Source organism: Phycodurus eques, chromosome 4, assembly GCF_024500275.1.
Source record: "Phycodurus eques isolate BA_2022a chromosome 4, UOR_Pequ_1.1, whole genome shotgun sequence".
Taxonomy (NCBI): domain Eukaryota; kingdom Metazoa; phylum Chordata; class Actinopteri; order Syngnathiformes; family Syngnathidae; genus Phycodurus; species Phycodurus eques.
Window position 1 is genome coordinate 33168176 of NC_084528.1, and position 26369 is coordinate 33194544.

Genomic DNA, 26369 nt, shown 5'->3' on the forward strand with positions numbered 1-26369 from the left:
GAGTTACAAATAGGACTTTGCTGTTCAATAGCCTCACCTAGCCTAGCATGATGAGTCCACAAAGTGGTGGCAAAGAAAAATGTGCAAAACTTAATAATAGTTACTAGAATTATTTGCCTAGCCAAGCTAAACATAAATCTCAGTATAGGTTATGGTATGTTAGCATTAGCATAGCATGATTCAAATGAAATTAAGAGTAACTTAAACTGTCATTAGCTTAGCTTAGCCTAGCCTAGCATTATATTGCCACTATGAGGCAACACAAAAAGACCAAATTATAAATTAAAAAGGATTAGCATAGTTTATCTTTGCTTCGTTTACTCGTGGGTTGAAAAGGGTCAAAAATCATCATTATTTCGATTAAATATTAGCTTAGCCGAGCCTGCCTAGCATGTCCAAAAGGGTCAGACAAGAATACCAGAAACAAAATCATTATATTTTTTAAAATTAAAACTCATTACCCTAGCCTCGCTTGACTTTCCACAAGAGGAACGACGAAACCAGTATTTTTATTGAATATTAGCCTACCATAGCGTTTGTTTATAGCATGTGTGTTCCATGATGAGGTGGCACAAGAAAGACACACGTCAAATGAGGATAATTTGGATTTTTATTAATTTCCTCGCGTAGCCAAGCATGCCTCTCCGCAGATGAGATGCCACCAGACATTTGAACAACAACATCGGATTCTTCTTCCTCTCAATTAAAGCAAATTGACATTCTTTTCACGTGTCAAAAAAAAGACAAAAAAAATAAATCGTCCGATGAATAACATTTATTCGTCAGCCGGCTGGCGGGAGTTTTATGATCTCCCAGTGTGGAAACATGCAGCAACAAACACACGCACACGAGAACACACAAAGGCACGCACGAGTAGCATTCCGCCTTTACAAATGTACACAAGTTGGGCCTCATCATCATCATCATCATCATCATCATCATGACAGCTAAAAAGGTAGATGTCATCTTAAACAAGGCACAAATAAACTCAAAGCTTATTTGCCATTCAGCAATTGAAGCGTGGAACTTGCGTTTTCGTTCGATTCAGGTTTCGCTGACTTTTTCCGTCTAAATTTTGTCTCGGTTTTCCAACATCCGCTCAGTTTTGGTAGCAAACAAGATGTGACTCGGCCATTCATTTCCCCGAATGGATCCGCGTTCATCGCATAGTCGCCGTTCGCCATTTGTGGATTTTTGGGGGGGACTTTGCCCCGTTATTCGCAGAAACCCCCGCTTATTCACTGTATTTATTGATTGATTTTTATGACCAAGCCCCCACTTATTCGTTTTTTTCCCTTACAGGATTTAAAAAAACAAAAACAAAAAAAGCTATCTTCATGCCAATCATAATTCTCATTAATTATTCAAACCTAACCTGCGTTAATCGCGGAAACACCCGCTTAGTCATGTTTTTTTTAGTTTTTTCCTCAATCACTCATTTGTATGATTTCAGGGGAACAAAGACACCTTTTGTTCATGGTAATTTGATTTAGCGTTTATTATTGGCAGATTTCTGGGGCAGAATTAGCTCCTATTATTTGCAGAAAACCCCACTTAATCAGGTTTTTTTTTTTACTTCTTTACGGGGCCGTGTTATGCAGGCAACCTCTCGCTTATTCGCACCTTTTTTGACCTGATCCCACAGTTATTCCTTTTTTTTCCCTGGATTTTTTAAAAAAAAATGTATTTGCGTTAATTATTCGGAGATATTTGCCACGGTATTCGCAAACATTGGAGCGAGCTTATTTGTGTTTTTTTGACTGGATCCCTCTGTTTATTCCCCCCTCGGAAAAGTCATTACAATGAGCGTTAATTATTTCGGCATTTTTGCTGTTCGCAGTGGGGCCGGCCGGTACCCCACGAATAGCGGGCTCCCCGCTTATTTGCGGTTTGGCCTTTGCGTGGTCACCTTTTTACTGATTTTCTGGGAACCAATGCCCCGTTATCTGCGCGAAGCCCCGCTTATTTTTGTGTACATTTCCCCCCCATCTCCTGCTTGTTTGCGTTTTTTTTTTTTTCTTTTTTTTTTTTTTACTTGATACCCCGCTTATTCATAAAAAGAGACATACAAATAAAAATAAAAATAAAAACATGGCAATTGCGGTACACCCCCGCTATTCGGGAAATTTTGTTCCAACCCCCTCCCGCCCCCCAAAAAACCAAACAATGTAAAAAAACCACAAGTGAGCGGGGTATCCGTTTCTAAGCTTGCTGGTTGTGACGTTCAAGCTTGGATATTCTCCTCAAACCTTCTCCTTCAACTTGCTTCCCACTTTCTTCTCCGTTTCTTTCTTCTGTTCCCATTTTCTTCTTGAAGTTCTCGTTCAGCAGTCACACATCAAAGTTCCAGCTCTTGCGGGTCCAGTCTGCTCGGGACAACAAAACAAGATTGCAGAATCACGTGCGGACACTGACGTGGAATTGAATACGGTGCCGCGTTGGCTTGTGAGTCGCAAAGATCATTTGAACTTGAGACGACGTGAGTCCCGGGATGCACAAGTCATGGAAACAATGAGTCCCGGCCCTGGAACAACGAGTCCCTGCAACTTATCATCACAGAATACAGATACAGTCATCGTCCGCCACATCGGGGTTCTTGCTTCACGGTCCTGCTATATTGCAGATTTCTATTACAGTTGTTACTCTTCAATTTTTGATACTGTTTGTACAATATTTTCCTGTGATCTATTGCTCTTGCTCTCTCTATAAATATGATTTGTGTTTAGGCCTGCCACCAGAGCAATTTTCTTTAGAACAATATATTTTGCCAAAAACCTTCAAGGTAAACAATAGTATTGGTGATTTTTTCTTATGCCACCGATATCATGATATGAGGGCATAATGGAGAATTGTACACATCTCGCAGAATAACATATGAGCACAATCTCAATAAAAGTAGGGTTGCATTTCGCAATAAGAGCGAGTAAAAACGAGAAAGCGCATTCAAATCAAGTGCTTAACTTCAGACAAATAAAGTTTGAGTTTCCCCTTTTCTGTTTGGCATCTTGACAAAACAGTGAAGTCTCAAACAACTTTACATATTTGAATTTCACAAATCTGAACTCAACTGTTTTAGAGGCTATGTTTGTTCAAAACTTTTGCTTTGGTTCATATTGGCACTTCACATGTTATATGCGCGTTAAATAAGAGCTCCCATTGGGAACCTCCCACTGAGAAGTACAAACAAAAACTGTTCCAATTTAAGCACCGTTTGTTCCAAAAGTTCTCTTCCTCTGTCGGTCATTTTCTGATCTTTCTCCATCTTTAACTCCGCTTACTCTCTCTCTCTCTCTCGCTCACTCCGCTTGACTGGCTGGTTTGTGCGCAGTCGGTGATTTCAGTAATAAGCCGCCTGCGATGCAGATTTGATTGGCTGAAATGGTGGCGAAACTCTCATGTGATCGGTCGGTACGATTCATCGCTACAGTAAAGCCTGAAATATGTTGCGCCGCTTCAAATAAAAGCGCCCCGTTTGTGTTGAATCCTAATCTTGGATGTTTTTTGGCGATGGCGTGGGTCCGTTTGGGACTGCTTCTGGGTCCTGACGCGGAGCGCGAGTTAGGGACCTCTGTTTTAAACGATGTCACAACGATCGAGCGAGCCAGAGTGAGCTGCTTAGCGCCGTAGCTAGTTAGCTTGCGGGCTAGCGAACGCAATAAATAGATAACGTTCCCTGAAATGTGCCAGTTGTTTACGTCTACAGAGCCGAGGCCGGTCCGCCAGTAGCGCCGGGTGTTACCACAACAATGAAAATGTATCGAGTCCGGGAAAACCGATAACTCGCCCTTCTCTTTTTCTGATTGGCTAGCACCAAGACAGGACTCCTACTTTTAGTGGAGAATGATTCGCTGAAGCACTTGAGCAACACACACACACACACACACACACACACACACAAAGCTCCGAATATTTGTTTTTCTTTGAGGAGCAACTTTTGCAGCCTAATCGCACAGGGACCCGAAGCAAGGATTTTATGAAACAATAAAAATATGACAAAATTAATGGGGGGCTTGAATGTAGGGCTGCGGCTCACAAACATTTTAGTACTCAAGTATCTTACTGAAAATTCTATCAAACAATGGATGATTTGGACAAACTATATTTTGGGTTGCAATTTTGAGTACACTCGAGAAAATGAGACCTTTCACTTAATAACGTACAACTAATTGCTTTCCGTTTTGAAATAACCAACTGTTTTTATTTCTTGAATTCACATTGCGCATAGGTAGTGGGTGCTGGCGGGAATGTGTGTGTGCGGGGGGAAGGGGGTGGGGTCCCGGGGTCGGTGCTGCGGGTCTGGGTGGGGCAGCCCTCTTGGGGGGCGGTCGTCCGGCCCGATGGGCCCGACCTGCGGGAGCCGTGCCTCTTCATCGCTCGCTTAGCGCACGCTAAGTCGGGGACCCGGCAGTCATAGTACCGGGGGGGAGGTGGGTTCTCACTTCTGAGGCCGGGCCCCCCCGGGCTGGATGACTGCGTGGTGTTGGGGCTCCCCTCTCATGGCACGCGACTGGAGTTTGCATGTTCTCCCCGTGCCTGCGTGGGTTTTCTGCGGGCACTGCGGTTTCCTCCCACATCCCAAAAACATGACATAGTAGGTTGCTTGAAGACTCGAAATTGCCCGTAGGTGCGAATGGGAGTGCCAATGGTTGTTTGTTTGTATGTGCCCTGCGATTGGCTGGCAACCGCTTCAGGGTGTACCCCGCCTCCTGCCCGATGACAGCTGGGAGAGGCTCCAGAAAGCGGCTCAGAAAATGCATGGATGGATGGATGGATTTTAGCAAATGGCTGCAATATATAAAAAGAGTGAAAAATTGAAGGGGGTCTGAATACTTTCCGTACCTACTGTAAGCAGTGTTGTGCGGCAGCGGACGCAGATCCCCCATGCTTTTTGCGTCCCTGATCATTTTTGCGCGTCTCGGACGTGGGACGCACATCAAACGAGATCCCTGAGTAGGCCAATTTTTTTTCAAACTCAAATCATCTTTCTTCATTGAAATGAATGCAAATGCCATCAATCCGTTTCTGCCTCCCCCCCAAAAATTTTCTTACGTATTTTACGTAAGAAAATCGGCACTCTGTGATATTTTACTCAATAAAACATAGTCATACAGTAACAGAATCAAATAAAATTAAACAGTTTCAGCTCGTATTTTAACTCAATAGACATTGTGCTGCTCCTTCTGGTGGATGTACCCGCCGTGGCCACCAGGGGGCAGTATATATAATAAGTTCAGTGAGCTATTGTCTGTTGCACATGGCGTTTTGTATTGTGTGTTAGCATTATGCTCGTGAACCTCAACCTCCTCTCTGCTCTGTGTGTGTGCTGTTTTGTTCTTTTGTGAGTATGAAACTTTCTGAGTATCAGTGGATGATGAAACCTGAACACACACATACACGCGCACACACACACACGCGCGCACTTGTGGACCTTCTGCTGTCTGGGTCACAGAGCACATCATGAGGCGCATTCATGATTGCCTTAATTGAGCCTGTGTGTGTGTGTGAACAGGTGGGCTAGACTAAAACACCCGATGGGGGTCAGTACCAGCTGCATGCATCCGTGATATCACGTGTGCACGTGTGTGTGTGTTTTGTCATGCCAGTATGTATGCAGCTTTGTCCACGAGTGTGTGTGTGCGCGTGTGTGTGTGAAACAACAACCTGCAGCTGTTGGGCTGTCAGAGCAGCTACAGGACTCGCGAGCCCTGCCCTGAGGGGTACGCGCGTGCGTGTGTGTGTGTGTGTGTGTGTGTGTGTGCGCGCGCAGAGTACGGGGGCACTGAGGTTTGCTTAGCCCTGGAGGCTCCCATAGGCCAGCCACCAGCAGACACACACACACACACACACACACACACACACATATTCTTTGTTGCCCAGTATTCTGGTTTGTTTTTATGTGTTTAAAATGTACTTACTTGTGTATAATAACAGTGTAATTACCAACACGGACTTCAGGGCCAAAATTGAGCGAACTGATCGGACGCCTCGTGCCGTGACATTGACTGGCGACCACTCCCTCCCCGTTGCAGAACGCGGGCGCCGAATATTAATACGTATTAATACATATTTGTTTGCAACCTACTCTGATTGGCCGGACCGAGACTTGGCTCCGCCCCTGTGCGGCCTTGGCGTCTCGATTGACAGCACTGACCTGCCGGAGAGAGAGAAAAAAAATTCATCAATTTCTTCATTATAGAAAATGAATGTTCCACATAATGAGAATATACATTTGAAACATTTAATAATGATTTCCATTAGGATTACTTTGGGACAACAATGATTGGGATATTTTGAGACTATATTGGTATTATTTTGAGGCTATCGGGATTATTTGGGGACGATTTCGGATTCCTTTGGGACGATGTGGGGATCCCTCTGATACTACTTTGGGAGTTTATTAGGATGAATCTAACGGACTTTTTCTGTTTCTTTGTGGTGAAAAAGAGCAAGTGAAAGCGCAAAGCATGACGGGCAAGTCGCGCCGCTTTCAGGATGGGCTCATTGCTATGCAGTGCGGGGCGGAAGCCCACAAAGAGGCAAAAGTGCGAAAAGTGGCTCAAGCGCAGCGCTAGCAAGGCTGTGCGCTGATTTGCATGAGGAAATAGAAAAGCGGGGGGGGGGGGAGAGCACAAATGCGCTAATTCAAGGCTGATGAATCCTAATCAAATGCGACTGATGGTAATTAGGCTGATGTTGTTCCCTGGACCTGAAAGTGAGACGTCTGCAAATCCCACCTTGCATTAACACCTCGGGGGAGGGGAGGGAGGGGGAGGGGGAGGGGCCCATTTTGGGGGCAAAGCGAGAGGAAGCATGACTTCAATGCAGACGAAGAAAAGTCATATCAAGAATACATTTTGACTTGCTGGATATTCACTTTATATTGACTTTTAGCTTAGCATTTAGCTTTGTCTGCTTTTTTCATGTATTAGTTGCCTGTGTGAGATCAATTTAATACATTTAATGAATTCCTTTGTGTTGTGCAAAAGTCTGCGAGCTGCTCCTCGGTAGCGTGTAAAACGCTTTTGATAAAAAAAAAAAAAGGGTTGGGGTTAACCCTAACCCCATCAAGTCATGCAGATGTCAATTTGAGAGCTCAACTCCACTGATAATTCGTTGTTTTTTTTAATCCCAATTAAAAAGTGACCTGTGCAAGGAGGACAAATGCATTTTAAACCAAATGTTTTCTTTTATTTCCTATTAAAAATCAAAACTATGGCAATGTCATATTTTAAACTGTGTTTTATAGATGAATACCAAAAAATCGACACACCCCTGTTCGAACCCCGTTGATTAAAAAATGAAAAAAGAAATGAGACCAAGATAAATCATTTAAAAACTTTTTCCAGCGTTATTGTGACCTGTACAAGAAAAAAAGTTTGCACAAGTGTGCACACCCTCTTCCAACCGGGGATGTGGCTATGCTTAGAATGCCGCAATCATGGTCAAACGGGAGTAAATTGCTTGTTTCAATAAAGTTTTGCCAAAAAAAAAACAAAAAACAACAAAAAAACGGCCGTTGTGAAGGGTGCAGGAGGCGAGACTGGCGTGTTTAACGTACGCTCACATTGGCACGCAGAGTGAGAGATTGGGCTTGGACTAACACTTGGAGCGGATTTGTGAGGATCAGGTTAACACATGGCCGCATACCAACCTGCTTCTTCTTCACCGCCGCCGTCGGCGCGGTCGATTTCAATTCCCATCGCCTGCGCCCCGCCGTCCTGTCTTCGGGCCGTTTGGCGCCGCGAGCGTCGGCCGCCCCTCGCCTGCCCGCCGCCGCCGCCGCCGCCGCCCTATCGGCCTCTTTGATCGGCCTGTAGTTAATTTTGGGATTAATACGCGTGGCGGAGGCGGGCGGCTCTTTTGAGGGATTTGTCGCGGAGCCGCCGACACTTATCTTGGTCATTACGGCGCCAATATTGGATTGAAGCGTTTTAGTATCTGCCGAACACTGGGCAGGCGAGGAGTCTATCGGGGCGACACGCGCCCGGGGATTAAGATAAGAAGGAGCCTCATTACTCGGCGCCTCCTCCCGCTGCCCTGACACGTCGCAGCCCCCGAGGAGCGAGGCCCCTCCCCGCCTCGCTTCTCCTGAAGCCTCGCCGGCCGCGGAGAACGAGCCGGAGGGAAACTCCGGAACGGCCGAGACGACGCTCTGGACCTCCTCGAGCGTCTTCCCCTCGGGATAGGAACCCTGCAAGGTTTGCGGGCCCTCAACCTCGGAGATCTCGGAGATCTCGGGTGTCTCCTGCGCCGGTGGAAAGTCGATAGCGGAGGAGCCGTAGGGAGGTTCCGGCGTGGCGGACGCGACGCTCCGGACCTCCTCGGGGTCTGTGAGACGGGCCTCCTCGCCCGGGAAAGGTTGCAGACCCTTCGCTTGGAAGGTCTTTGGGGTTTTCTCGCCGGGCGGCACGTTGTAGCGGAGCGGCGGGCCCAGGTACACCTCCTCGGCGCAGGCGGGGAAGAGCGTCTCCTCGTCCCGGATGTCCGGGGTGGGCGGCGGCGAGGGGACGGGGCTCGCGATGGGGCGGTCAGGTGACTCGAAGTCCAGAGCGCAAACATCGTTGTCGTCACGGTGATCAGAATGGGCGGCGGCGACGAGGTAAGGCGCCAGCGCGGCGCTCTCGTCGTCGGCGCGCTGAGCCACTTCGCCGCAGTCGCTGTCGTGGGACGAGAGCGACAAGTAGGCGTAGAAGTCGCCTCGGGACAGATGCAAGGGCCGATGGGAATGTTGCGCCACCTGAAGCGAACACAAATCACACAAACTTCACGTGCGCACGACAAGAAATAAACAGGCTAACCAAGCCATCGATTTCATGACTGCAATCAGTCAACGTTCGCTCTTCAGCCGCCCCCTGCTCCGGCGTGAGTGTGTGTCTGTGTGTGTGCGTGCGTGCGTGTTCAGTGTGATGGGTAAAAGGCAGGGGACAAATTACAGGTGCATGCATGCATGTTCATGACAATGAAGTTGTTATTATTATTTCATTATAGGTTTACGGCTTTATTTATTCAATCTTTCTATTTTTATTTTATGACATATTTCTTTGACGACATGTATATATATTTTTTTTAAATTATTGATTGATTAATTTTACATTTATACAAGCATTTCTTATTTACGATGATTATTTCGTGTGTAATTGTAATACAGTAGTTCTTATTTTGGCCATTTCTTATTGATTTAATGTATATCATTCGTATTATGCATAATTATTGTTTATTATTGATAGAATGATGATTATTTATGAGTTACTGTTTGATTAAATAGTATTTACTACTGCTATAACAGTTAGCGTTTTTTAACGTTTTATAATCGTTTGTTTGATACAGTTTCTATTTTCTATGCAGTTGTCGTCTAACCTCTCGAATTCTAGCAGCCGTCAATCATGAGCGCGTGCGTGTGCGCGTCACCTTGTGTCTGATGTGCTTGAAGGAGGCGGGGCTTATCTCGACGCCGCGCGTCGGCTCTTGTCCGAGGACCTCTTTGCTCCGGCGGGCCTCTGAAGTCAAGTCCAGGATCTCCGTGACAAAGTCATGCACGGCCTGCTCCGCGTGGGCCGCGGGGGGCGACGGGACGAGGTGCTGGCGGCACGAGCGACTATCAGAACTTTTCCACTTTTTGGTGGGCAGGCAGGAATGTTTGTCCCGGAGCTGGCTCCTGCTCTGCTCCGTCACCGGCGAGGAGAACTTGAGCTTCTCCTGGATGGTGATGGCCTTCCTGTCGCGGGACCGCAGCCCCTCCTTGGTCGTGGGGGAGGCGCTCTGGCAGGGTAACTCCCCCTTCAGCTGGCCCACTAAGGAGGAGGCGCCGGCGGGCGGCAGGAACTCACAGGACGGCGAAGAGGGAAACCCATTTGGCGGGTTTATGTCCTCTTTGACTTTGGAGAAGGTGAAGGACTCCCTGAGAAGCTCTCCTCTGCTGGTGTGAGGTTCTCCTTTCTTGTTGAGAGCTTCTCCTCTCTTGGTGAACACGCCGGATTCCTCTCGCAGAAGCCGGTCGTCCTCATCTTTGCCTTTCGAGCCGCTCCGCTCCACGTTCCCGTTCTCCACATCGTCGGCAAACTGGCTGATGAAGCTCCTCGAGGCGTTCCTCCGGTTCTCCTCCTTCCGTTGCAGCTGCTGGTCTAACTCGGTCGAGTTCAGAAAGTGTTCCTGCTCTGGTTTGGTCCCACAGCGGAGTTCATCACAAAGGCCAACTTCAGTCTCTGAGGAGGCGCGAGGAGGTCGTATCCAAGCCTGGAGCTCAGTCTTCACGTAGTCCGAGCCCAGCACGTAGGACTCCTCCACGGCCGCCTCGTCCTCGTTCCCGGACGAGGAGTCCGTCAGCCTCTCCTCCTCCTCCTCCTGGACTCCCATCTCCTCCTCGGTGAGGGTGAGGGTGGAGGAGGACAGGAGGTCGCCGTCGTCCTCGTCGTCGGTGCAGGCGGAGGCGCAGGAGACGTTGACCACCATGCTCAAGCTGACGGCGTCCGCCTCCTCTCGGCGGCCGCTCCTCTTGCGGGACCTCGCGGAGGAGGTCCGCTCGCCGCCCCGTGGCGAGGCCCGGTCCGGAAGGAGGTTCCCGCGTTCGGGGAGCACGGCGAGGTCTTCGGAACCCACGGACGACTCTTCGGCGCCGCTCAGCTCGGCGAGCGACGGCGAGCTCTCCCGGACGAGCGACGGTAAAGCCTCGGGGGAACCTCGCCGACGTCGGCCGCCCGGCGAAGACGAAGCAGCCGGGCGCCGGCCGAGAGAAGATCTGCTTCGGAGCGTCATGTCCGACACGCTGCGAGTCATCTCGGCGGCCGCGGGAGTCTGAATGTTCTCCAGACGCTTGAGGAGATCCAAAGTTCTCCTGCTCAGCTCCCCGGAGGACAGCTCTCCTTGCCCTCCCCCACACTGGGAAGAAAAAAATAAAAAGTTGCACTCAAAATTTCCAAGCAAAAACTCAATTTGCTTTTGTGAAAGTTGGCTTTCATGCATTTCACAACAAAGAAACCGAAGCGTTTTCCCTGGTAGCGAACTCCAACTTCAACAGAAAAGTACAAACTCACTGACAATAATTTACATTTGAAAGTTTTGCCAACTTAAATGACTGTGTTAAGCCCAAAAATATCAATTGACCAACCTTCTGGTCTTGTGGACCATCACGGTCCTCGTCTCTGGTCCGGCACAGGTCCAGCTCCAACAGGCCGCTTTCCAGGGAGGCGCTGCGGTGGAGGTGATCTTTGGAGGGAAACAGGTCCGAGCCCAGAGACAGGAGGGACTCCAGAGAAGACCCCGGAGATAAGACGGGACTGCTGGGAAGTTTATTCAAACCGTGCCTCAGAAGAAACTTGGGTGCATTTTGGTCCGATTGCTCCTGATCCTTCTCCAGGATCTCCAGATCCTGGCTACCTCCTTTCCTGAGGCTAAAGAGCTCGTCTACTTCTTCCGTGGTTCCCGATGCTCTTTGGATTCCTTGCCCTCTTCGGTCCTCTTTGAGCAGCATCGCAGTGGCCGCGTCCTCGTTGGCGAGGATTCCACGGCACAAAATCATCTCGGCGTCTCCCGCGTCGCTAGCGATTCCGCTCTCGCTCTCGGAGCGCCGGCCGGCGCCTCGCTCGGCGGGCGTCAGCCCGCCCAGGAGGTCCGGGAGGGACTCCATGGAGGAGAAAGTGGAGTCCTTACTCAGGCACTTCCGGAACACCTGCCGCTTCCTCTCGGAGGATGCGCGGGGAAGCTCCGGGGCCGTGTGGAACTCCACCGCGTGGAGGCCGTACACCTGGTAGACGGCCGGAAGCGCCCGAGAAGCGCTCCGAGGACGGAGGCTCGAGTCGCGGCAGGGGAGGTCGTGCGTCAGGTCGGGTTCCGGCACTTCCGGAGCTTCCCCCGCCGTCATGTCGGTCTCGTCCCATTCCCACGAGTCGTCCGGAGGCGAGGCCGTCGGGGGAGCTCGGTCGGGGTTCGGCCGCTGGAGGTCCGCCAGGTCCTCTTCCAGAAAGTTCCCTGGGACCTGCAGACAAAAAAAAAAAAAACAGTTTCAAGGTTTCTTGCTCCCTTACAAGGACCTGTCAATCAAGTTCAGCTGACACCTCACCCAGGGATGGGCAAAATATGGCGTGCGGGCTATATATGGCACGCTACGGTCTTCCGTCGAGCCCGCCGAGCACTTACATCATCAAGAACATACTGTATGTGCAATTCAAGTTTTTAGTAATAAAAAATACATTTTTGAAAATGTATTTATACATTGTTTTCAGTTTGGTCATTCAATAATTGGTCATTTATTTTGGTAAATAATAAAACATTTTGAAAATTTAGATTTACATCTGACCTTTTTCAAATGTATCATGAAATAATAGGTTAAGTTATTATAATTAAATCAATTAAACGTTACAAGTAAAATGTGAGAATCATGTATTCTTTAATAATACATATATTTATACATATATATATATGTATTCTTTCATTGAAATAATTACTATTAAATATACTGTGTATGTTTAAGGTATTTTCATTTCCTAATGGGTTAATTACATTAATTTGAAATAGCATTTTGTGTGATATTTGAGGTGAAGATGAAGAAAACGAAGCCGAAAGTGTTCCTCAGAGTGAAGTCAGAAGATGTCAGCGTAAATATACAAAAAAAAAATAATAATAATAATCTGATCCCAGTGTAGAAAAAAGTGATGAATAATTCAGAGTGGACGTACACACGCCCCAAAAACCTTCAGAAGGCGACGGCGGCGCTAAGAAAATGTGCTTAGACGCCGGAATTGTTCACTTGCGCAGACATAATTATACAAATTGCTCCTCATCTCGTTAATATGAATGTGGGGGGGGGGGGGGGGGGGGGGGGGGGGGGGGGGGCGTATTAGTCATTCATAGCCTATTAATCTCATAAATGAGTTGGATGTGTGCGTGTGATGGATTTGTGTGTTTAGGATAAAGCGGATGCAACTAAGTGCGCTGACCGGACACGAAGGGGGCGGGGCCTCCATCCGCTTCGTCCAAACAAATCCCCCCACCGAGCTTCTTCTGTATTATTTACGTGTGATGGCTTTGACGGCCGTTTTGTGGAGCATTGTGGGAAATTTCGCGAGGAGCGACAGGCGCCTTCTGGAAGTCGCAGACCGCAAACGAGATTTTGCCGCAATTTCATTGAAAGTTTCTCATGGAAATCCGGCGAAAAGGATGAGGAGGAAGATGAGCTGAGGAAGACGAGGACCTAAGGCGCCCCCGCCCCCGTCCCCTCCTGAAACCGTCGCTCGCCAAATGTCAGGATGGCTTCGAAGAGACGGACCGAACGGTCGACAGGATCGGACCCGGACGAGATCAAGTTCCACGTCGGACGAAACCGTTGGAGGTTTCCCGACCGGTCGGCACCCGCCGCCGTTTCGTACGTTCCTGCGGGTGGAGAAGTGCGGCTCGCGCCCAAAATCAACGCGCGGTCCCGTTCAAGCCGATGACCGCGAGCGAGACGCTTTTCGAAGATCCGGCCACGTCCTCGCTTCTCGCTTCGCGACATCGAGAAGAGGAGACGAGGAACGCGTGAGGAAGACGACCAGATTGCGAAAATGAGAGCGAGGATGAGGAGGATTTGTGCTGGTTCTCATCCCGTGGCTTTTTGGATTCGCTCCCCACGGAGCGCTCTCATTTGTTAGCGTTGGGCCGCGAGATCCGTCTTCTTCTTGACGATGCGCCGAGGAAGGTCAGCAACAGCGAAGAGTCAAACGACGCGCTTCGAAGACATCTGTCCTTTCTCACCCGCCCGCGGCCATTTGGAATCAAACACACACACTTTTACAATCAAGTCATCAGAAAAGCAACAAAGTTCCTTTTTAAAGCCGAACGAAAGCATAACGAAGGAGTCGTCGGTAATCAGATGACCTTTTCTCCCGCTTGATAAAACGCCGGCGAACGCGGCCGACTTTTCCCGGTGAAAAACGATGTCATCGGACTCTCACGTGGCAACGTTTCACGAGCGGGAAGCGCTAAGTGTGACTTGCAGGCGCGCGCACACGCCGCGGCGAAGTCGCGTGAATCGCTCGCTCGGGGAGCGAGGGGCGGGAATGTTCATTCGGGGGGCGGGAATGTTCATGTTCATTGAGAAGCTAAAGCGGCTGCCGCCGTTGTCGTCGACGTCGCGTCCGCAGAAGAAGTCAAACGACTGCGAGCGAGCCCAGCGGCGAGGTCGCAGCGTGCCGACGCCCGCGTTTGTCATCTGCGTGCGTGCGTGCGTGCGCGGCAATGTTGGCGAATGTTGAAAGAGGTTTCGTTCAAGTCGAAAAGCTTCTGTATTCGTAATTCACGGGAACATTGGACTTCACAAAATACTACTGGGAATAAAACGCTCTTAAATAGAAACAGGCACAGAAAAAACGACACATTTTTGAAAAATAATAGTAATGAGTTTTTAAAATGTCCTCACTAATATAATCCTTTTAAAAATCATCAAATAAAACAAAATAAATCATGAAAATGTTGTTTTTCCTTCAATTTCAAATGTTGCAATTTGCTGAAACTAGAAATGAAAATGAGTCCTAATCATCATCAAGTGAGGAGCGATGGTTTTGGTTGAGCATCTGGCGTTAGCGTGCCCACCTCGCTCTCCCCCAGCTCCTTCTTGAGTCGGTTCTGCCACTGCAGCGTCTGCATGACGACGGCCTCCCACCTGCGCTCCAGGTTGACGGTCAGCGGCCGCAGGGCGTCACGGCGCCGCTCCGCCTCGGGTCCCGACTGCGGGCGAAAGATCGTTGAGCCGTCGGAGCGAACGACGAGGACGGGAAGCGGCTCTCTGTCTTTGTCGGTGGGACCCACCTGGTTCTGCTGGAGAAGCTTCCGGCAAAGTTTCAGAACCCGGGAGACTCGGCGTCGTCGGGCTCGCACGTCCGAACGCAAGCTCTGTGGACACCAGACGGCCGCATCGTTACTGTGGCGCGCGAGATGCTGAGCGTCATATCTCAAATATTTAGCGTTACAGAAAAAAAGAGGTCATATTACAAGAGCGAATTTGTATTTGTTCGGGGAAAAAAGGAGTAATGTGGTGGGAGTAGTTTTGGTTGTTCCTCAAACAAGAACAAAGATGCATCTTGATGCTCTTCCCGTTCCGAAAATGTATGCACTTTGCCAAGATAAAGTCAGTGATACTAAATTCAAAGTTTTGGAAGAAGAGAAAATTCGATTGAATCATACCGTTAACCCAGTCACCTAAAAAGAACTTTTGAAAATATTCTCTCATTCAAAATTCTCGTCAACTCTGAATTGGTTGACATTGAAATGGAATCTGCCACAATGTTCACATTGCTCTCAAACGGTCAACTTTTCATTGACTTTTTCCATTTTCCATTTCAAAATCCTCATCATTTGATCTGCGACACATTTGATTGCGTATTTTATGGGTTTTCGCGTGTTTGTGTTTGGTGTTGTCATACAGTGTTTTGTTCAGGACTGCAGATGGAAATCAGATTTACGCTAAATCCAAAGCTAAATCTCTTGGTATTGATTCATGTATGTGCACGATGGCCATAAACTAAGTCAAACAATACATTCGAACGATGCAAATCATTTGCTATGTTTTACTGTCTATACTTGGACTTGATGCGAGCCACTGGTTTAATATTGTTTTTTTTACGGCGCATGGCCTGAAACCCGATCAGAAACAAAGACCGACATTTACGACTTCAATTCTTGATCATTTGCAGCTGCACATTGTTGCAAAAGCGGTCATTTGTTCATTTGGTCGTGTTTCTATTGACTGCATCGCTTCCAGCTCGTGCGCGTGGACATTCGAGTTTGTTTGTCCAATCGGATTTCAACGTCTGCGCGTCGCCATGTCGGCCTCATCCGCCCGCCGCCTTCGCAGTCCGACGCGCCGGCCGACTGTTAGCGACGGGACCGTTTCTTTGACCGATCGCATTTCCAACGGCCGGCGAGCTGGCCCGCGACGATGTCGGCGCTTTTTCTTCCTCCCATTGGTTGGTCAGAGCAAAACTTGGTCAACTTGCAAAACGCGTCTGAAGCCATCTGCATACATGAATATGGCTCGTAATCAGCATGTTTTTGCTGTGTTATGAGTTCAATTAAATTTTGCTTGTACGTGGCGCAGTTGTGTGCGGTTATATTGCGTTTTTGTTTCGTTTCGTCGGTTTCCGTCAACGTGACGGTGTCGCTAGGCCACGTCTCCGCCCGCGTCGCGAATTCGCCGGTCGCCGACGAAAACGCGAAACACAGACGAAATTAGGAATTCTGTCAGCGACAATCATGAAAGTGAAATTCGTTGACATATTTCCTATTTTCCTCCATTCATGTTTTGGAGATTGTTTGCTTGCACGGCTCCGCTTGCTAACTCGACTTGTTGCGTGTGCTAATTGTCGTTGAGGACAACGCTTGAGGGGCACTAATTGGACTTTTGCTCTTGAAGATGACACACCCGCACGCGCAGTCGGCGTGCTGAATGTTACACTTAACAACCAGCGGAGAAGGCTCAAAGGTCAACCAACAGGTGTGTGCGCGCGCATCTTTGTGAGTGAGCGTGTTCATATGTTTGTATGAGTGTGCGATCGTGTCCCCACACACACATCTAACCCGATGCAAACAATATATGCAAATCCCGGTGGCTCGCCGAGAAGCATTTCCTTTACATTTTTCCAATAAATATTAAACACAATGACAATGAAATGGGATTCCTCCCTGTCTCTGCACGCACGCACGCACACGTTGTGTTTTGGTCCCCTGCCTGGCTCTCTGCAGTTTAGCATATTTGCTGCTGGCCCGCTTGTCTAAACAGCGGATAGGATGCACAATGCAGCGCACGAGATCAAGACGACAAGCGTGCAGCGTGCGTGCGTGCGTGCGCGCCAGGTGAGGGCGAAGGCCCTCTAAACAACATCAAAACGGTCGGCGTGACGCCTCGCCGGCAGACGACATCGTGAGAAAAGCAGCGAGAGTCGAATTAACGCCGGCCGGAGACGGAAGAATTCGTCACGTACGAGGAAGATGAGGAGTAGACCCCCCCCCCCCCCCCCCCCCCAAAAAAAAAACTAACAAACAAAAAAAAAACTATTATTGCAATGTGTATTTTAATCAAGTCAATGAATCAAATAGCACTCCATAATAATGTACGGCGGACCCTGTGATAATCCACAAATAATTGACGCTCGTAATAATTCGATTTATTAGCCGATTGTCGGTTACGTTGAAGCACTTTTTTTTCTTCGAGGCCATATTACTGCACGGCACAAAAAGGATTGTTTTATAGGTTTTTCTTCATGGCCTAAAACGCCGAGTACAGCGCAAAGTTATTGCAAAGAAATATTCCAAAAAGCTGGAAAATGTTTGATCCAAACGTGCCACGCTCGGTCACGGTGACATTGTTGACGTACACTACTCATCGTTAAGGGTTATAAATGCATTTCGCTTTATCTGTTAGCTTTAGCATTAAGCTAGTGGGCCAAAGGCTAAGCTATGTGACTGCTTTAAATACACGTATTTTGACAAAAGAAACGTACTTCAACAAAAATTCCCGAACCCTAATCACTTCAACAGAACGGACAAAAGATCTAAAAACGCTGCAACAAAATGACACGACGCAAAGAGATTCCGGAACAGTCGAGAAATAAAGTCATTGACCTCTATCAGTCTGGAGAGCTTTAGGACTCCAACGAACCACAGTGAGTGCCATTATCCGCACATGGAGAAAACATGGAACAGTGGTGAACCTTCCCAGGAGCGGTCGGCCTACAAAGATTACCTCAAGAGGACAGCAATGACTCATCCGGGAGGCCACAAAGGAACTCAGGACGACTTGTAAAGAACTGCAGGCATCCCTTGCCTCCGTCAAGGTCAGAGTTCATGCCACTACAAGGCAGAGACTGGGCAAAAATGGCATCCGTGGCAGAGTTCCGAGGCCAAAACCACTGCTGACCAAAAAGAACATAAAGGCTCGTCTTACTTTTGCCAAAAATATCTGAACGATTCTGACGACTTTTGGGGGAAGGTTATATGGAATGAAAGTTGAGGTTTTTGGAAGGTGTGGGTCTCATTCTATCTGGCATCAATGTAGCATAGCTTTTCAGATAAAGAACATCATAGCAACAGTCAAACAAGGTGGTGGTCGTGTGATGGTCTTGGGCTGCTTCGTTCCGTCACGACCTGGACAACTCGCCGTGACTGATGGAAGCACGAATTCTGCTCTTGACCAGAGAATCCTGATGGAGAATGTTCAGCCATCAGCTTGTGACCTCAAGCTCAAGCGCACTTGGGTTCTGCAGCAGGATAACGATAAGAAACACACCAGCAAGTCCACTTCTGAATGACTTCCAAAAAAAAAATGGAGCGGCCTAGTCAAAGTCCGGACTTGAAATACAGTGGCACGGCCTTAGAAAGGCAGGTGATGCTCGAAAACCTTCCCTCTTTCCTGAATTCCAACCATCCTGAAAGATGGAGCGGGCCAATATATCTCCACAGAGATGTGAAAGACTCACAACGCTCGACTTCAGCTGCTGCTGAGGATGGCCTACCGCAATTTGCTGCGTCAATTAGGATTGTTTTTCGAGGGCGAAAATTAGAAAGCATCAATAACTTTTGGAACACAAGACAAAGCGTGGCCGTCGCAGCATCAGCATGGGCGACGTTTACACGTAGAAAACCAAGGCGGTATCAAATGAGATTTGGGTGCGTCTTTACCGTTATTGATGAAGTGATCTGAAATGAATGCTGTGTTCACTTTCGTTCCTTCTGACATGCGGGCACATCTGAAAAGATTATGATTATTGTTATTTATTGAGATGTACCTGCATATTCCCCTTTTGGGGGTCAACGACCCCTAAGATGTTTTGGAATCGCGGAAAATGCAAACTCTGCACGGGAGAGTTGGAGCGCAGGTTCAAACCGAGGACCTGCTGACCTCGAGGCGGGCGCGCTGACCGCTGTCTCGCCGTGCTGCCCCTTCAGATAAATATGTGATCAACGCATCTGGAGCATGAGTGCGTTCATTTGAGCGCAACTTCCTGCTTTGGTCTTTCTCGGCGCCACGTCTCACGTCGCCGACATCTTTGATCTTCGCCTCGCCCTCCGTCGCCATCGCCGTGTCCTTCTTCCCGCTTTCATTCCACGTCTCTTCGTGTGAAGCTGATGAAAGACTTTCTTCTTCTTCTTCGTCGTCGTCTTCTCGTCTCGCCGCCGCTGAGATGAAAGTCTCCGAGCGTTTGCGGAGGTGGTTACCGCGGCAACGCCTCGCCTGTTTTGCCTGCCCTCAAACCCCCTCGTGACCGCCTCTTAACGAGAACGCAAGGCTGCAAAACGGGCCATCTTCCTCTTGTTCCTCGTCGTGGTCATCCTCACGCGGCTGGCCCGGCCTTCTGGAAGCTTCCGGCTCAACTCCGACGACTGATCCGAGTTGACAAGATTGGGAAGAAGTCGCAGATTTGGAAGCGACGACTTTTTAGGAGCTTTTAGTCCCAATTTTGAATTGGGTGCCTTCAGCGTTGGAATGACTGTGCCGTCTACGCTCACTTCCCGATGGCGTTTGGCATTGTACGTTGGCATCGAGCTGGCGGACGTTTTTTGGGGATGGACACTTTGGGGTTTAAAGACACAGTGTTCAATTGTCTTTTGTTTTATATGTAGCTTTTACAGTTTTACAGAGAACAGTGCGAGCGAGTCTTCTTTTCATTCCTTCGAAGTGATGTTATACGACCGGCCCCCATTTCTTGACAGTGAGAGCAGTCGCGAAGGAATAATGTCTTTCTTTCGATGAGTGTAAGTGTGATTTAATAAGTTTAAATGTGTTTCAAGCATGTGGGAGCGCTACAATTCAATTCCCAAAAATGTTTTTAATACGGTTTCTGGAAGTGGATTTTCACCTATTGCAGGTGGAACTGGAACATGTCCTTCGGGATCAACAGTACACACTGTAAGGTGCGGGGGGGGGGGGGGGGGGGCGTGAAAATAGAAAATATAGGAAGAGGGAGGGAGGTCTTGTGGGGTTCAAAGGACACGATTAAGGGGGTGAGCTCAGCGGGGATCAAACAGCGGGAAGGCAGGATTCATCTCCACTCGTCCCCACGAAGGAGGCGACAGAAACAACAACACACACACACACCCATCAAAAAGAAGAACGAGGAGGAGGAGAAGAACAAGAACCAAAAGAATAAGGATGGAATAGAAGGAAAAACTGGGAAGAAGGGAAGAAAAATATAGGATGGAGGAAAGTCAGCTGAAAAGACAAAAGTAACAAAAGCGAAATTGAAGGAAGAAATAAAAGGAAGAAATGAAAGGAAGGAAGCGGCACGGTGGACGACCGGTTAGAGCGTCAGCCTCACAGTTCTGAGGACCGGGGTTCAATCCCCGTCCCCGCCTGTGTGGAGTTTGCGTGTTCTCCCCGTGCCTGCGTGGCTTTTCTCCGGCCGCTCCGCTTTCCTCCCGCATCCCAAAAACAAGCGTGCGAGGTTCATTGAAGACTCTAAATTGCCCGTAGGTGTGCATGTGAGTGCGAATGGTTGTCTGTTCGTATGTGCGCTGCGATTGGCTGGCGACCGGTTCAGGGCGTACCCCGCCTCCTGCCCGACGACAGCTGGGAGAGGCTCCGGCACGCCCGCGACCCGCGTGAGGAGAAGCGGTGAACAAAATGGATGGATGGAGGAAATGAGGAAAGAGAGAAGGGAAAAAATAAAGCAAACAAGGAAAGAGGAAATGAAGGAAGTAAGGTAAGGAGGAGGGAAATAAAGGTGAAAGAAAAGAAATGCAAGAATGAGAAAAGTGATGTAAGAAAACGAAGAAGGAAATAAGGGAAGAAAGGATATCGAGGAACGAAAGGAAAAATGAAAGAATGACGAAAGAAAGGAGGAAACAAAAAAGGAATTGAAGGAAGCAAGAAAAGATTGATGGAGGAAAGGAAAGAAAAAATAAAGGAAAGGAGGAAAGAGGAAATGACACACGCACATATGCGCACGCACACACAGTGTTTGCCGTCACGCTTCCTGCCGGAGAGGCAAATTTTAACCTTCCGAAACGACGCGCTCTACGTGTGCGTGCGGGCGTCTATTAATTTTGGGAGTGTGCCCCCCACCAGCCCACAACCCCCACCTTGCTCGGCGGACAATGAAGAGTCCCGCGACGGCTGCCGGAGGGGCGCGGCGCGGCGCCGCGCCGCGCTAATTCAATTAAAAGCGAGCAGCGGGGGAGGGGCTAAGAGGGTTCGGAGTTGGTCTTGGAAAAAAACTAAGTTGAAGATTCCTGCAGGAAGGAAGGAAGGAAGGAAGGAAGGAAGGAAGGAAGGAGAACATGTTGAACTGAATTCCCAGTTCACAAGCCACAGACTCCGCCCACACCGGACTCTGATTGGCTACCTTGAAGCAATGAGCTTCATCAAGATCAACCCACTTTCCTTCCTTCCTTCATTCCTTTCCTCCCTCATTTCTTCTGTCCTTGCTTCCTTCATGACGACCCTTCCTTCTAATTTTCATTTACATCCTTCCTTCCTTCCTTCCTCCCTCAGTGGCCTTCACGACCTCACCAAGGCTACGACCACATAAGGAGTGCACACCGGATATGAGCGTAGAAAAGATCTTGTGTGTGTGTCACTTTAAAAGATGAAACAAAATTGCAACATTTTGCATACCTTAGAAAGTATGATGTGTGTGTGTGTGTTACCAACTTGTTGACGAAGGATGTTTGTGTGTGTGTGTGTGTGTGTTTGTTGATCATTGGGTTTCTTTGTGTTAATTTATGTGCGTGCGTGCCTGCATGTATGTCACACTCATTTGCATACATTCACTTTAGCAGACAGTTCGTGTGTGTGTGGGCGCGCACGTGTGTGGCATCGCTAGGCTAATCAGCGGTGCTAGCTGTTCGGCGTGTGACGAGCGCTGATTAAAATCCCGTTAGCATCCCGCGGCGTCGTTTCTTCCTTCCTTCCTTCCTTCCTTCCTGCCTGCCTCCATACGTACTTTGCCTTCGTTAAGGCGACGACACTCGTACGATCCGCAGCACGCCGTCGCCACCGCGTCACTTTATTGTTTACCAGTTCGCAACATTAAAGTTTGTCTGTCATGTCCAACTTTGTGAGCGCCTCAACGCCATCCAAAACGTCAAATACGGTGGACCTGTTCGAAGGGGACGTGAAACGAACGTGGAGGATGCTTAACTTGTCACGTGTTGCGCGTATGACCATATAAGGCATGACCGCTAGAAGGAGGGCCAACCGGGACGACCATATGGAACGGAAGGAAATGAGGCAAGGAATGAAAGCAGGAACGAAGGAAGGACAGACCGGGACGTGCCCATATAAGGGGTGCAGTGAGGAAGGCCCGGCCCACCTCGAAGCTGTCCAGCTGCCGGTGGGCGTCGTCATCTTGCCTTGGTCGCAGGCACGAGTTGAAGATGAGCAGCTCGGTGTGTCGCAGCCACGCCTTCAGCTCCTCCACGCTGGCCTCGCAGCCGCTCCGGGACGGCCCGGTCCGCCGCCGCCGCCGCCGCCGCCTCGGGGGGGGAGTGTCCGGAGAGAAGGTTCTGCGAGCGGAGCAGAGACGGTGACAACGCCGCCCGTCGATCGTCCCGTCAACTGACGCAAAGCCGGACATCTCCATTTTGTTGCCCATTGAGATACAGTGGCTACGGAAAGTATGCAGACCCCCTTAAATGTTTCACTCTTTGTTTTATTGCAGCCATTTGCTAAAATCATTCCTCATTAATGTACACACAGCACTGCATATTGACAGAAAAAAGCGGAATTGTTGACATTTTTGCAGATGTATGAAAAAAGAAAAACTGAAATATCGCACAGCCATGAATATTCTTCAGACCCTTTCGAGCTCATACAGCCACGAGTCTTTTTGGGAAGGATGCAACAGGTTTTTCCACAGGGATCCTCTGCCGTTCCTCCTCGCAAATCCTCTCCAGTTCTGTCAGGTTGGATGGTGAACGTTGGTGGGCAGCCATTTTCAGGGCTTTCCAGAGATACTCAATTGGGTTGAAGTCAGGGCTCTGGCTGCGCCATTCAAGAACAGTCACAGGAGTTGTTCTGAAGCCACTCCTTGGTTATTTTAGCTGTGTACTTAGGGTCATTGTCTTGTTGGAAGGAGAACCTTCGGCCCAGTCTGAGGTCCTGACCACTGTGGAGAAGGTTTTCGTCCAGGATATCGCTGTACGTGGCCGCATTCATCTCTCCTGCGATTGCAACCGCTCGTCCTGTCCCTGCGGCTGAAAAGTCCTTCAGGTGTTTCTTAGCAAACTCCATGCGGGCTTTCGTGTGTCTCGCACTGAGGAGAGGCTTCCTTCCGTCAAGCCACTCTGCCATAAAGCCCCGACTGGTGGAGGACTGCGGTGATGGTTGACTTTCTCCCATCTCCCGACTGCATCTCTGAAGCCACAGTGATCTTTGGGTTCTTCTTGACCTCTCCCACCAAGCCTCTTCTCCCCGATGGCTCCGTTTGGCCGGACGGCCAGCTCTCGGAAGGGTTCCGGTCGTCCCGAACGTCTTCCGTTTCAGGATTATGGAGGCCACTGTGCTCTTAAGAACCTGAAGTGCAGCAGAAATGTTTTTGTAACCTTGGCCAGATCCGTGCCTTGCCACAATTCTGTCTCTGAGCTCTTCAGGCAGTTCCTTTGACCTCATGATTCTCAGTTGCTCTGACAAGCACTGTGAGCTGGAAGGTCTTCTATAGACAGGGGGTGTGGCTTTGCTAATCAAGTCCAATCAGTGTCATCAAACACAGCTGGACTCCAATGAATGGTGGAGAACCATCTCAAGGATGATCAGAAGAAATGGACAAATATGTCAGTGTCACAGCAAAGGGTCTGAAAAATATTCATGGCTGTGTGATATTTCAGTTTTTCTTTTTTAATAAATCAGCAAAAATTTCAACAATTCCATTTTTTTCTGTCAATATGGGGTGCTGTGTGTACATTTTAATGAGGAAAAAATGAACTTCAATGATTTTAGAGTGAGAAAATTTGAGGGGGTCTTAATACTTTCCGTACCTACTGCATATATATATATATATATATATATATATATATATATATATATATATATATATGTAAATGAGAGTTTTCAATTTCTGCTTCCAGGTAACGCTAATCATTTGTATTTAGGATAGTTATTCTCAAAGGGTGATAGGTGCATGAGCACCCTCTAGTGGTATGTGAAAGAATCACTGAATTAAATACAATTTCCAACATAATACAAGCTAACATATTACATACAATGAAGCTTGCAGCGATGCAGTTTGAAGTTGTTGTTCTTTTAAATCCAGCACACTACTTTTTTTTTTTTTACTTCTCATGCAGAATACAGTCCAGTTCTGCCTAATGTTTAAGTACAATATATTTGTATTAACTCTTTAACTGTGTTGTTGTTGGAAGTCCAATAGTTTATATTTGGCAGAATAATAAAATTCTGGTAACCCATAAATCGGCCAATTAAAAATAAAATGTGTGTATATATATATATATATATATATATATATATATATTACAGAAAACTTGGTATTGTTGTTTGTTTGAATGTCATTATCGTTGTCTTATGTTGTATTGTGTTGATGTGAAATGTTAATGTCTTTTTTCCCCCCGATTTGAGAAGGGCTAATATGGGCTGATTAAATCGTTCGGGCGCAAGTCGACAATTTAGTTTTGAGCCTCTGCCTTTCACACAGAGCACAGCAAATCAGGACATTGGCAAATCTGTGTGTAATTTCACACAGTGATACCGCAATATCCCGCAATAGCTTTCGACGAAGCGAGCGTCTGCCGTTAAACTCGGTACCCCCGCGCCGTGTTTGTCGCGAAGGATCCGAAGCGTGACTTCCTCACTCTGTTCTTCCGCGTTGATTGATTCCAGCGTACGCAGCTGGCGGCGTCTCATCAGGACGATGAAAGACGGCGGCGGCGCTACTTTGTTCCTGGGAAGAAACAAACGGGGGGCGGGGGAGGGGGGGAGTCTCCCGTGGAGGTTCCCACCGCCGCAAACGCCATCTGCGCGCGCGTCTCATCTCCGCCGCCGTCCCCTGATGGCGCCGCGCCGGCGAAGTTAGCGCGGGACACATGTAAGCAAACGCATTTGCGTCTGAGAAATGAAACGACGGCGACAGCCGAACGCTCGCTCTTCCGCCTCCGTAAGCAGACGCTGATTAAACTTCTCCGGGCGCCCGCTCTGACGCGCGGTCGCTCCTCACTTTCGGGCGTCTTCGCGAGAAAAGCCTTTCGCGCAGAGCCCGGCCGACTGGGAGATCACACAGCGTCCTGAGGTGGCCGAAGAAGTCGCACCACGCGACAGCGGAGCCGCTGTCGATGAGCTTTTCGATTTCATACTAGATTGTACGGAACTGTAAAGAGTCATTTGTTGAATTTTCAGTATTAGGAGGTTCATGTATTGAAATCAAAAGCTATTGCAATCAAAAACGCCTTAACGCGTCAAGTTGCATTTTGGCATCTGAAGTTACATGTTAAATGGCCTTATTTGAACGCAGCTTCACAATTCTTGCGTTCATTCAACTTACGAACTGCTTCCCGCCCTCATAAATCTTTCGCTTGACGGTGCCACCGAAGGGTCGAGGTCGGGTGCGTTGCGGCCTCCTCCGACCCCGAGCTCAACCCAATTGAGACCTTTGGCGGCATCCTCAAGCAAAGGTTTTCTGAGCGGTTGGCACGCGAGCGGCAGCTCTGGGAGGCAATTCAAGCAGAAACTCTCCAAAAAGTTCAACGGATGCGAGAATCATGTCCAAATGTAACTTGACATCTGAAGATGTTTTTCATTGAATGAGCTTTTGATTTCAGTAAGTATGACCTCCTCGTGCTGCAATGTCAACAACTGGTTGATATTGCAAACTTTCACTTCTTTAGAACCTGTCGAATGTCATCATTTGAAAGAGTGCAATTTCAGTTTTTACTGTTGAAAAAGATACTCTTATCGTTTGGAAGTGGGTTTAAAAACATTGAAATGACATACATGTACTCTAATGCCTGATAACTTCAAAACAATGCTGTCGTTTGCATTGACAATTTGCAACGCAGTGTGTGTGTGTGTGTGTGCGTGTGCGCGTGTGCGTGTGTGTGTGTGTGTGTGTTACCTCCAGCTGCGTCCACTTGTGTGTGAGCTGTTGCACTTTCTGTTGTAAACTTTCCGGCAGTTGTGTTGAGCTCCTCTTCAGCGACTCGACTTGACAAAGCAGACTCGTCTTCTTCTCCTCCATCGCCATCAGTTCGCTGTGGCTGCTCTGTACACACGCACGCGCACGCGCACACGCACACGCACACTTTTCAGGGTCAAAATGAAGGCGGCACTCTTGTGCATCATCGATTTGATCCAAAAGACATCCAGAAATATACGACGCAATTACATTGATATTCGTATTCTTGCATTTGTAGCTGGCGTCTCTGCTCGAGATTCCAAAGAATACAATAACGACGAA

The 26369-nt window shown here is 48.4% G+C and overlaps 1 protein-coding gene across 1 annotated transcript in view; it reads right to left on the minus strand.

Annotated features, from left to right (window-relative positions):
• Positions 1-579: 579 nt before the first annotated feature.
• Positions 580-26369, minus strand: part of akap6 (A kinase (PRKA) anchor protein 6) — an 87737-nt gene continuing 61947 nt past the window's right edge. The window contains 10 exon segments of the mRNA XM_061675407.1: positions 580-4785; positions 6083-6151; positions 7652-8737; positions 9409-10875; positions 11105-11971; positions 14563-14697; positions 14779-14862; positions 22278-22392; positions 22394-22470; positions 26028-26174. Coding sequence (XP_061531391.1) covers positions 4495-4785; positions 6083-6151; positions 7652-8737; positions 9409-10875; positions 11105-11971; positions 14563-14697; positions 14779-14862; positions 22278-22392; positions 22394-22470; positions 26028-26174 — 4338 coding nt within the window. The 3' untranslated portion in view covers positions 580-4494.